At 37.1% G+C, this 13,207-nt stretch overlaps 2 protein-coding genes across 10 annotated transcripts in view; one reads left to right on the top strand and one right to left on the bottom strand.

The window, feature by feature from the left end:
- The window catches only part of LOC311091393 (uncharacterized protein), a 354,781-nt gene that overhangs the window by 172,644 nt on the left and 168,930 nt on the right, over positions 1–13,207 (top strand). The window lies entirely within an intron of this gene.
- Positions 1–13,207, bottom strand: part of LOC311091343 (uncharacterized protein) — a 530,654-nt gene that overhangs the window by 361,441 nt on the left and 156,006 nt on the right. For 7 of the 9 annotated variants that reach the window (XR_014608050.1, XR_014608051.1, XR_014608052.1 and 4 more), the window contains exons 8-12: positions 8,771–8,884; positions 4,360–4,485; positions 3,977–4,072; positions 2,039–3,766; positions 864–938 (exon numbers count right to left, since the gene is read on the bottom strand). Coding sequence is in view for 4 of the 9 variants with exons in the window: in XM_084127242.1 (XP_083983368.1) it covers positions 864–938; positions 2,039–3,766; positions 3,977–4,072; positions 4,360–4,485; positions 8,771–8,884 (2,139 nt within the window). In the remaining 5 variants the exon portion in view is untranslated. Of the gene's footprint in view, positions 1–863; positions 939–2,038; positions 3,767–3,976; positions 4,073–4,359; positions 4,486–8,770; positions 8,885–9,172; positions 9,270–13,207 lie in introns of all 9 variants that reach the window. The other 2 variants (XR_014608053.1, XR_014608054.1) reach the window with 2 other exon arrangements.

Raw genomic sequence — 13,207 nt, 5'->3', positions numbered from 1 at the left:
GATGCTTTGGCAATAAAAAAAATGTACTTTTTTGTCATGCCAATAAAGCTTTCTGATTTTAATTGAGAGAGAGAGAGAGAGAGAGAAAGAGAGAGGGAGGGAGAGAGAGAGAGAGAGAGAGAGAGAGAGAGAGGGGGGGGGAGAGAGAGAGAGAGAGAGAGAGAAGGAGAGAGGAGAGAGAGAGAGAGAGAGAGAGAGAGAGAGAGAGAAAGAGAGAGGGAGGGAGAGAGAGAGAGAGAGAGAGGGAGGGAGAGAGAGAGAGAGAGAGAGAGAGAGAGGGAGAGAGAGAGAGAGAGAGGGGGGGGAGAGAGAGAGAGAGGGGGGGAGAGAGAGAGAGAGGGGGGGGAGAGAGAGAGAGGGGGGGAGAGAGAGAGAGAGGGGGGGAGAGAGAGAGAGAGAGAGAGGGGGGGAGAGAGAGAGAGAGAGAGAGGGGGGGAGAGAGAGAGAGAGAGAGAGAGAGAGAGAGAGAGAGAGAGAGAGAGAGAGAGAGAGAGAGAGAGAGAAAAGAGGAGGAAAACAAACCTAACTCATGACAGAAAGATTATATAAAACTGATATAATGGAATGCGTTTAATACTGTATTTTCCTTAAATGTATTAACTTTTAAATTAAATTAAAATGGATATATAAAAAAGTATAAATATAAATGTTTATATACAATAAAAATGCATATATTTGAAAATAAATTTCTCACACAAATATCATAAAAACGGTTAAGTAGATCACAAATCAGGTCAGATAGGTGGAGGGTTTAAAAGCTGAAGTGTGACACTCATATTATTTGTTAAACCATTAATTTATAATGTTTAAATAAGAAATGTTATAATGTTTTAACGGTGATGCTTGTTCTCAGTGTTACTTACACAGCTGATCTAGTTGCTGTAACCACAGGCATCAGCTTCTGGAGAACTTCATCTGCTGTGTTCTGTGTGTCACTACTGTAAAGTAAAAAATAAATAAGTTCATTATTAATGTTAATAATAATAATAATTACTATCATAAGTAAATAATACATTACATTCCTTACTAAATACCCTCAAATATTTTTTAATTAAACACTGCTTTAAAAAGGACATGTGAAAAAGTAGTTTTAGTATCTATAACTGCAGAAGCTGCTAATCGTATTCAGCCAAGACAGATTTGTGTTTTCTCTTTATCTTGTCAGTGTTGCAGTGGCGGGTCTATTAGTCTGCATTTACACTACAACACTATTTTAACATGTCAGATTTGTTTGTCCTGTCGGTTGCTATGGTTATCACCATGGAGACATTTAACTCCCGAATGGGCTCAAGAAAAAAAGTATTTGTGTTCCTGCATCAACAAATTATTCGCAGAAATTTTAAGAATTTGCTGGTTGTTTCTTGTTTATTTACCTACTTGTTTAACTTGCTACTTGTTTTATCACGGGAAATGAAGCGCACGAAAGCGCTTTCTATTAAATATCTTTATATTAACTGACTTTTTTTATGAATGCAATGCAGTGAATGACAGCCGTCTGTGTCTCCCAGTGGATTACATTTAACATTTAACTCCTCATTACATTTAAATCCTCCTTATATTTAACATTTAACATTAACTCTATATTGTCAGTTTAGTGTTCAGTGATTAATTTACACAGAAACAAAAGATAACATGTATGCCTTCATCTCCGAATACATAATTTGTGTCTTACATTTCATAATGAACTCAGATAAACTCAGTGCCGACTCGTTTTCCATCAGTTCTTTTACATTAATTGGAATGTGTGCAAAGGATTGTGGGAGATTGAAGAACATGAAGGATACACTTGATATATCCTTCAAAATGAGCAGAATTAAAGACACTAATGAAGTCTGTCTTCAAAAGATCCTTCAAACTGAGACGGCCTTCAGAGGCGCTTGATGACGAGGCAGTCGAGATATGCAGCCTTACTAGGACACAGCCACGGTTTGAGAAACACCCGCAAATTATGTACAATATCCCAGAAATCAATCTGTGCCCCGTGATTTAAACACCTCTGATCTCTGAGTTTCTCTTGATTGCACTCAGTGTTACTTACTGATCATTTCTGGCTCCAATAAAGTTCCTCAGGTCAAACCTCTGCAGTGTCTTCTCTGAGGACAACAACACAAACACTAAAGCTGACCACTGAGACGAGGAGAGTTTCGCAGCACGTAATCCTCCAGAGCTCATATGAGGTTCAGCTTCGTTCACAAGAGAAAGATCACCCAGTTCATTCAGACAGTGAAACAGATTGATGTATTTATCTGGAGAGGGATTCTCACTGATCTTTTCTTTAATATAGTCAGCTGTTTTCTCATTGTTGTGAGAGCTGTTTGCTGTCTGTGTCTTCAGTTCTTGTAAGAGACTCTGATTAGACTCCACTGACAGACCCAGAAGGAAACGAAGGAAAAGGTCCAGATGCCCATTTTTACTGTCTAAAGCCTCATCCACAGCTCTCTGATGGAGATCCGATAGGGAAACTGTGTCTCCATTAGTTGGTTTGGTAATCTGGTCAAACACATTGATGTTATTGTTGATAAAGGAGAGATGCACATATAGAGCTGCTAGATGTTCCTGAATGCTCAGATGAACAAAGCTGAAGACTTTCCCCTGACAGAAGCCCAACTCCTCTCTGAAGATCTGTGTGCACAATCCTGAGTAAACTGATGCTTCTGCCTCATCAATGCCACACTCGCTCAGGTCTTCCTCATAGAAGATCAGGTTGCCTTTCACAAGCTGCCGATAAGCCAGTTTCCCCAGTTTGAGAATCATGTCTTCATCTTTCACTTTCTTCTCATAGTCCTTCTCATGTTTGATGTTGGTCTGAATGAGCAGGAAGTGTGTGTACATTTGAGTGAGAGTCTTGGGAATCTCTCCTCTCTCTGCTTCCCTCAACATCTCCTCTAGAACAGTGGCTGAGATCCAGCAGAACACTGGGATGTGGCACATAATAAAGAGGCTCCTTGAGGACTTCAGGTGTGAGATGATCCTGTGGGCCAGACTCTGATCACTGATTCTCTTCCTGAAGTATTCCTCCTTCTGTGTGTCACTGAAGCCTCGTACCTCTGTCACTCGATGGACACACTCAGAGGGGACGAGATCCGCTGCTGCTGGTCTGGAGGTGATCCAGATGAGAGACGAGGGAAGCAGATTCCCCACAATGAGGTTCGTCAGCAGCTCGTCCACTGAGGCTGATTCAGTCACATCACACAACCTCACATCGCTCTGAAAATCCAGAGACAGACGACACTCATCCAGTCCATCAAAGATGAACAACACTTTATACTCATCACTGGATATGTCCACTTCTTTAGTTTCAGGGAAAAAGGTATGAAGAAGATCTAAAAGACTGAGTGTTTTGTCCTTCATCAAGTTGAGCTCTCTGAAAGCAAGTGGAAATATGAGCTGGACGTCCTGATTCTCTTTCCCTTCAGCCCAGTCCAGGATGAGCTTCTGCACAGAGACTGTTTTCCCAATGCCAGCGACTCCCTTTGTCAGCACAGTTCTGATGGGTTTGTCTTGTCCAGGTAAAGGTCTAAAGATGTCACTGCATTTGATCGGTGTGTCCTCTGTTTCTGCTCTGCTGGACTGTGTCTCAATCTGTCTCACCTCATGCTCATTATTGATCTCTCCACTTCCACTCTCTGTGATGTAGAGCTCTGTGTAGATCTCGTTCAGGAGTGTTGGGTTTCCCTGCTTTGATATTCCCTCATACAAACACTCAAACTTCTGTCTCAGATTTGATCTCAGTGTGTTGAGGACTTCAGCAGGTTTAGAGTCATGGCTGTAAGATTAAAATACCACATTATTACACAAGTTGGAGAAGTAAATAACCATAAATTACCAAAAATTTTTTTTATATATATATGCTGTATTATGGGACACAGAACATCAATAGATTTCTGAAATGTTTCAATCATGTGTTTGAGTGATGTGTGATGAGAAGTGCAACACCTAAAATTAAACAACAAAAACAAAAGTCCTGCATTTTTACCTGAAACCAGGACACATGCTTTCATTAAAGTCTTGTGGTTGAATCACAGGCTTGTACACAGTTTTGTTTTTAACTGGTCTGGATAGAAGATTTGACCTTAAATCAGAATGAAGAGGGTAAAGAATCAGACACACTGATATTGATGTAATTGTGTCATTAACTGAGTAACAGACCAACAGCTTTTACAGTGTGTGACTGTATTAACAATATAATACAGAGAGCTTTGCACAAGAGCACAATGATCGTCATTAATAGACTGAAACTTGCAGGATTTCAACTTAGAATTGTTTAGTTCAAATAGAGATCATTAAACTGCTGTATATTAATAATTATTTCATAAAAATCAAATACTATAGGCATAACTTTTATAAAAAATGATATACCTGAGATCAGGCCGTTTGTCTCCACTCTTAAACTGTAATGGCGGATCCATAGACTGGTTACTCTTCATAGACACACAGCTGGACTCTGGTTTTGATCTCTTCTGCTGGACTGAACTGGCTTTAAAACTAAGTAAAATAAAAAGCAGACAGACTTATAAATGTTGTGCACTTTTACTTTAATGTCTGTAACTGGTTACAGTGGTGTTTTGCACTGTGTTTAAAAATTAGATTATAATAATTTAAGAAATGAACTTGCTCGTTTGCAAATGTTAAGCATGATTAAAAAAAATAAAACAAACAAATTGAAATCAACTATATAATTTTAGAATGGCTTCAACTCAGGTGAACATCAACCTCGATCACATGACTCTTTCAAAGGCACAATGGAGGACGAAGACTCAACCGACTTAAGAGACCAATGTTTAGCTGAGCTTTAAAGATAAACCCCCTTACTGTACTCTAGTAACGGTGCTCTTGCTGTGAAGCATCACTGTTCTGACCAGACACTGAGAAGCTTTCAACAAATCTGAACCAGCGGTTAGAAAAATCCACTCAATTTTACACTCCATTATATAAAGGTGGAAAACATCTCAGCTTACAGGCTGATTAATGGCTGCCATAGTTTTAATACCTTGCCAGGCTACCTTTAGATCCCCACTATTATATTGATTTTCAATTTTATTCTTGTACTGGATTTTTGCTTTTCTTATTTCATTTTTGACTTCTCTTGAGACAGCTTTTTTTCTCTACCAGGTCCCATAGGCAGACATTGTTTCCGTAAGTTCATTAATGTCACTACAAGCGTCATAAAAACAATTCCAATCACGCAGACAAGCACTAAAATATCAGAAACTGTTCTGCCTTTCATGATTAAACTGGAGCCGGACAATGATGGAGAGACTCAAGAAGAAGTGACAACATGTAGAAGCAACAGGACGTTTCTGAATGGTTAGTTGATGAATTTATGCAGCTGATGTGGAGTTAACTATCTTCAAGTCTTTGATTAGCATTTTCTGTCATGATAATCTATAAATCGCTCGTGTGGGAACTGTTGTAAGATGCCTACAGAGTGACATGCTATTGCACTTGTGTTGCGTACTGTATTGCATGTGAAAGACGGATGAGACCGCTTGAGCAGAACCACAAATGTGCTCGACTACAACAACTCTTCCTCTTCTCAACATGGACTGTGTGTTCCCAGTGGCACGGTTTATGTCAATTTTAGGGTTAGTGATGTCACTAACCCTGGAGGAATGTCGTGTAGTCTCTACTAGGGCTGAACGATTAATTGCATTTGCAATAATATCGCAATATGATGAAATGCCATTTTTTAACCACAAAAGCTGCGATTACACTCTGGTCACGTGACACGCGAGAGAAAAGCATTCTGCAGATGCAGCATCATCTTGGCACACTACGCATATAGGCCTGGCATACAGGAAAGAACACTTTGATTAATTTATGTGATGTTATAATATATATAAGTAATATATAATGATATATTATGTTATAGATTCTCTCTCCAAAGATTCTGGATCGATTCAGAGGATTTCAGAATCGAGTCTGAGCTTAGTTTTTAAACACAGATGCGTGATGACCAGTGTTTGGAATAACGCCGTTTAAAAGAACGGCGTTAGGTAACGACGTTATTTTTTTAGTAACGGGGTAATCTAACTAATTACTTTTCCCGTCGTTACAACGCCGTTAACCTTACTGGACTTTAAAGTCGTTGCGTTACTATGCATTGATTGAATAAACTGTGCAATCCGAACGCACCCCTGGCTCGCACAGCTAGTGAGGAGGTGGGTTAATAACGAGTTAAGCGATTATGATTGGCTAAGGCAGAGTCATGCGTTTCATGGTAGCCAATCAGAGCCAGTGTTTTTACACACATGCCAGCACACGCGCCACAGAGGGAGAGAGAGAGAGAGAGAGAGAGAGAGAGAGAGAGAGAGAGGCGCGGGCGCGATCGAAAAGGCACAAAGTGTTTACATTTGTGTGTGTGTGTGTATGTGCGTGCGTGCGTGCGTGTGTGTGAGGTGCGGACGCGATCGAACCCTATGGATCGAACAGTGGAAACATAAAAACATACTCCGTAATTTTGTTTATGGATATTCAAACTGCAAAGTGTTTAAGTTACTGCTAATTAAAATGTTAAGGAAAACAAATATAACGTTATTAATCTGAAATGTAGCAAATTAATTTTCAATTCATTCAGGTACAATTACCAAACATATCTCAAGGTCCTTTTGTCTTTTTATTAATTTAATTAATGAACTAATTATATAAAACTATTGTCAGTGCACTACAAATAAACTGGTTCTATGCCTTTACTTTATTAATAAAACTTTTAATAAAAAGTTGAGAGCGGTTGATTTAATTTGCTAGAGTTAAATGCACTTTATATGGTGTAACTGTTTACTTTTCTTACAAAGATAATGCTTGAAGTGCAGGATAAACCTCTTGCTGTCTGTCGACATGCAATAAATATCGAAAGTTATGCACAAACACCTGTCTGTTCTACTCATTTCAACTGACTTGTGAAAACTGCTAAAAAAAAATCCAAATTCTTTGACATATAGCAACTTTTTTTTAACAGTAACGCAAATAGTTACTTTCGCTGGTAACGAGTTACTTTTATTTTATAGTAATTCAGTTACTAACTCAGTTACTTTTTGGAACAAGTAGTGAGTAACTATAACTAATTACTTTTTTAAAGTAACGTTCCCAACACTGGTGATGACGCTGCAACCGTATTCTGCTTGCTTCTAATTTCTCTCTCTCTCTCTCTCTCTCTCTCTCTCTCTCTCTCTCTCTCTCTCTCTCTCTCTCTCTCTCTCTCTCTCTCTCTCTCTCTCTCTCTCTCTCTCTCTCTCTCTCTCTCTCTCTCTCTCTCTCTACACCGCTCGAACCTTCCGAAAAATAATCTTTTATAAAGTTTGGAAAGGTTTAAGCAAATTACAAGGACATTCACGGGCTTTATCGCACAGGTTATGCCGCTTTGCTTGATGTTACTCTTGCAGTGCACGGTCTCGCCCGCCGGAATTTTCCTCACAAATGCTCTACTAAGGCATCATTTATGTCTTTTGGAATGCAGTTGGCTTATATATTAAAGATATGAAAATCACTGAGAAGGCTGCTTTCAATTTAAAATACTCACGCGTGCTTTGTGAAGAGAATTATTTTATTAATAATTATTTTTAAAAATACGTATAATTACACATGTCTTTGTCGAATAATACAGAAGATAAAGAACTTAAATGTAATCGCAATATTGGGAAAAAAAATAGCAATTAGATTATTTTCCAAAATCGTTCAGCCCTAGTCTCTACCAGACGTTTGTTGTAGTCCTTAAAAAATTATTTCTTTAAAAGCAAATATCTCCCTTTGCTTTGAACTTTGAGCATTGTAACTTTACAGATGTTGTTTATGCTCAAACAGCAACATTACACACTAACTAAAGTTAGAAAAGTCAAATCATAATCAACCACCCCTTTAAAGGTCACATATTATGCAAGATATTTTCACAAGATGTAAAATAAGTCTCTGATGTCCCCAGAGTGTGTATGTGAAGTTTCAGCTCAAAATACCCAACAGATAATTTTTTACAGCATGTTTAAATTGTCATTTTTTGGGGCTCAGAAAAACGCGCTGTTTTAGTGTGTGCCCTTTAAATGCAAATGAGCTGCTGCTGGACGACCCAGGGGGCGGAGCTTCACGAGCTCGCGCTCAGTCTGTCAGGACAAATTCATCTCACAGAATGATGATAATATCAGAAACTCTCAGTAAAGGTGTTCATTTCGAGTCGGACAATAATGCCTACAGAGTCAGAGTGCTGTATAGAGATGAAACAGGTATAGTTTAGTAGTTTAATTACGGTTATTATAACGTATTTGTCATCTGCTTGTAGGCTATGTATCCATTATTTATTAATAGCCTACAAGTCTGCTGTCTGAATGATGATCATACTAATGAGTTTAATAAAGTTTATTGTACATCACACAAAAGATGAAGCGTCAGTTTTACTTCAGAAAATCACCATAAGAGCTGAGTAAACAGTAAGTTATAAGAAGTGTGCAAGTAGCCAGTAGAGTTGAGGGAGCATTCCTGTGGGCGGAGCTTAGTCAAAAAACGGTTCTAGTGACATCATTAAAGAAGGAAGTAGAGGGATGTAGTCCAAACGGGCCGCTTATCTCGCTTGGCATTGAACTTTGAGCTTTATAATTTTACAGATATTATTTATGCTCTAACAGCAACATTACACACTAACTAAAGTTTGAAACATGGGATCACGAAGAACGGGACCTTTAATAGACTGAAACTTACATGATTTGAACTTAAGATCATTAAACTGCTGTATATTAATAATGATTTAATAAAAATAGCATAACTTTTTATAGAAATGATATACCTGAGATCAGGCCGTTTGTCTCCAATCTTAAAATTTAGTGGCTCATCCATAGAGCGGTTACTCTTCACAGACACACAGCTGGACTCTGGGTTTGAGCTCTTCTGCTGGACTGAACTGGAACAGAGAACAGATTCAGTTTTATCCTTTAGATTACTGTGTTCATTCTTTATGAGAGGAACCATATCAATATAAACATTCATCTTGCATCAAAAAGCACTTTGAAGAAACTTTATGATTTTTTATTTATTTAATATTTCATGTTAGTTTCAAAACAAAAAACACAGGCAAAAATAGGCAAAAATAATAATAATAATTCTGTACACTTTCTTTGATCCGTGTGTCTGTGGGGTGGGAAACCCTTTTTCTGTGACTGAATACATTAACAGTGTTTGTTGAGAGTACCTGCATCCTGGAGGAAAATCTCCATCTCTGGATCCTTGTGAATCAGCCATGATGAAGATACAGGAGAATCTGATGAGTTTGATCTCCTCCACTGACTCTGAATGAAGAAACATTCACACACTAAATTAAATGATTGATTAAACCTTCTTAATAGGCCTTTATCTCATTTCCTGGTTTCGGAACGGTCGAAATCGCCAGGCAGTGTATTCGCACTTCCGGTGGTTACTTAGGGCCCTTTCACACCTACCTTGTTTGGTCCGGACTTTCGGACTTTTCAGTTTGGTCCGAATCAAAATTACAGGTGTGAAACCTCCCCCGGACCACGGTCCGGACCAAACAGACGAAATTTGGTCCGACGAAAAGAGGTGGTCTCGGTCCGGATCAAACTGAGCAAAGGTTTGGTTCGTTTCTAGTGTGAAAGCATTTTCTGTATGGTTCGGACTTTCGGACTATTTACAGGAAGTCCCGGTGGTTCCCGCGTAGCCTAAACAACTGAAGAAGAATATTTATGTGCAGATCTGTCAGTCCTGTCCACAGCGTTTCTTCCAGCTGATTCGCGTGCGCGCGCACACACACACACACACACATTTGGCCAGCGTCCTGCCGGCGATGATAAAATGTTCGCACAACGAGGACATTCATTTGGCGAATTTGAACTAGCGTCGAGTATAGTTGGTGCTGGAGGGAGTAATGCCGTAATAATAACAGTATATTGGCAACGACATGCGTCTGTTCATTCATTCTTGTCAAAGTTACCCGCCGAATTGACAACACGCTGACGTCAGACGCACGTCCGTTTACAAACCAATCAATGTCAATATGCAGCCATGTAGATGATGACGACAGGACGCAAGTACGTCATGAAAAGTTCTTTAGTGCGCTCGCATAATTGCAATGTGAAACCAAACCAAAACTAACCAAATGTATACAAAGTATCAAAACATGAACTCTGGTTCGGACCTTGGTGCGGACTTTCAGGTGTGAAAGGGCCCTTAGTTACCTTTAGATGAAAAGTAGGTCAGTAAACTTAATTAAAATTGCGATATAGACCAGTATCAATATTAAACCGCATAAAGACTATTTAAATAGGAATCATGCATGTTCTGCGTGTCTCTGTGAATGAATGGCACAGACGCGCTGTTTCATTTACCACACACTCGCAATGTTTTCAGCCTTTATGAGGACATTAATGCACTTCATCAACACAGCCGCTCTGAGAGTCACTTCAGCCAGAGAATTTTTTTTTTTTTTTTTTTTTTTTTTTTTTTTTTAATGGTTTTTTTTTTTTTATTATTATTTTATTTAAACTTCAAATCATACAAAACACAAAGACATACCAAATAACAAACGACCATTTCACATTACACCTTCTTACAAAAAAAAATCTGAGAAGGAATGAATCCTCCCTAACTAAAATACAGTAAGCAACAGATATCTAAACAAAAAAGTTTGACCCTATCATCTATAATGTATGTAAATTAATAAGCACATAAAACGAGAACATCTCAACCAAAGAAATATAACTCCAAAATAAATAAGCAAACTTAAGAACAATTCAAATACCCTAACATAGGGGTTTATATCAACTGATATTCAGATATAAGTGAGAAGAAGTTAATAGCAGGGACTGTATCAATTTTCTTTAAGGATTTACAAAATAAAGAAAAGTCATTTTTTAATGCAATCACATTTGGAAGAGATTTTGTGAAACGACATTTGTGGATATAGAATTTAACAAACAATATAATATTATTTATCAAAAATTCAACTTTTTTGTTCTTCATTAAAAGTCCATATTTGATCCCATTCCAGGAAAAAAAATCCATATGAATAGACTTAATAATCAGCCAGCTATGTATTTCCTTCCACAAATTATGTACAATCTCACACTCAAAAAAAAGATGTTCTGTTGATTCCGACAATGATTTACAAAAATAACAATTCTCCGTTTCAAATTTGAATATTTTTTGAATAAATTCTTGAGAAGGATAAATTTCATTTACCATTTTAAAATGGATTTCTTTAAATTTAGGAGGAATAGGAAATTTCAAAAACTTAGTTCTAATTGATCTAATTTCTTGTTTGTTCAAGTTTTTTAAATAATATGTTCTTTTAGAGGACCCAGGATAGATCTCATCAATTAGCAATTTTCTCAGCAACCGGTTATTGCATTTTTTGTCCCCAAAGTTTATACCATTGATCTGTGTTTTATGTAATCTCGGGTTCAGGGACTGATCCAAATTATTCCTTATTATATTAATCATAGCTATTGGAATGTAATTAACTACATTTCTGTAGTCCTCCAGCGTACAGATTATTTTATATTTATTACTAAATTCCTCACATTTTAATAGATTTCCTTCTTCATTCATCATATGAACAATGGACCAAATTTGTTTTTCCATCCATCCTTCCAAGAATATTGATTTCTTCCTTCTTAAAATCACCCTGTTATTCCAAATCGGGACGTTATGTGGACTAAAGTTATGTTTGTAAACCATTTTCCAGTAGAGCAGCACTTGTTGGTGGAAGGCAGAGAATTTCACGGGTAACTTTGAAATCTCAAAATCACATGTCAAGAGGAAATCTATACCGCCTAATTTTTTAAACACAAACTTAGGTAAAGAGAACCACATGTCTTCACTACAATTCAAAAACGACTGGAGCCATTTTAGTTTAAGTACACCATCCATGGTCTTAAAATCAATTGCATTTATTCCTCCCTCCTCATATTTTTTAATCATGTCTGCTTTTCTAATATAATGGTGTTTATTTTTCCAAATAAAGTTAAAGATGAGAGTGTTTATTTCTTTTAGGTTTTTAATGGAAAGCGGTAATGAGTACGCTGGGTATATTAGTCTGGAGATAAGTTCAGTTTTTGTCAATAATGATCTTCCAAATAATGTTAGGTCTCTCTGCAACCAATTATTTAATATTTTTCTGGATTTTTCAATAGGCTTCTGGGTGTTCTTGTTGTCACTGGTTCTAGAATCTTTGGAAACCCATATACCCAAATAACGAACCTCCTTTTTCACTGGGATGTTATACAACATAGTATCTGAACTGTCATGAATACTTAAAAGTTCGCATTTATTAAGATTAAGTGTTAGGCCTGAAGCCTGGGAGAATAAACTCATCCTCTGAAGAACGGCAGGTATTTGATCCTTATTTTTTAAAAACAGTGTTGTGTCATCCGCTAATTGACTGATAAGTATTTGTTTACCATCTATATTAATGCCTTCAATTTCAGAGTTTTTTAACCAGATAGACAATAACTCAGCAACTATAATAAACAACAGTGGAGATAAACTACACCCTTGTCTTATCCCTCTACCAATGTTGAATCTTGGGGTTGTACCCTCAGGGAGGGAAACACAACTACTAATATCTGTGTGTAACATTTTAATTATATCCAAAAAATATTCTCCAAATCCAAAGTATTCTAATGCGTGATAAATAAAAGAATGTTCAACCGAATCGAAAGCTTTTTGAAAGTCAAGAAATAAAATATAAGCATCATCTTCCACTAAATCCTTGTAATCTATTAGATCTAAGACCAATCTGATATTATTATGAATTAGTCTACCTTTCATGAATCCTGATTGCGAGTTACTTATGATTTTTGAGAGACCTACTTTTAATCTAAATGCCAATGCCATGGTAAGGAGTTTATAGTCTGTATTGAGGAGAGTGATAGGCCTTAAATTATTTAATATTCGTTTGTCTTTCTCCGGTTTGGGTATTAGTTTAATTAATCCCTGTTTCATCGTTGTCATCAATTCTTTTTTATCAATACTCTCTATAATTGCATCAAATAGTAATCCTTTAATTTCTTCCCAAAAATGTTTATAGAAATTAGCGGTTAATCCATCTGGACCAGGCGAACGATCAGATGCTATTTTTTTAATAACTTCATCTAATTCCTCTAATTTTAAACCTTCTTCACATAACTTTTTAAAGTGATTATCAATTTTTGGTATTTTATCCTCTATTGTTAGAAAAAAATTTTTTGAATCCTGTTCATTGTAAGAAGGA

This window comes from Abramis brama (assembly GCF_963993115.1).
Source record: "Abramis brama genome assembly, chromosome: 10".
Lineage (NCBI taxonomy): Eukaryota > Metazoa > Chordata > Actinopteri > Cypriniformes > Leuciscidae > Abramis > Abramis brama.
Note: the sequence above shows the minus strand (reverse complement) of the source record. Positions and strands in the feature narration are given on the sequence as shown.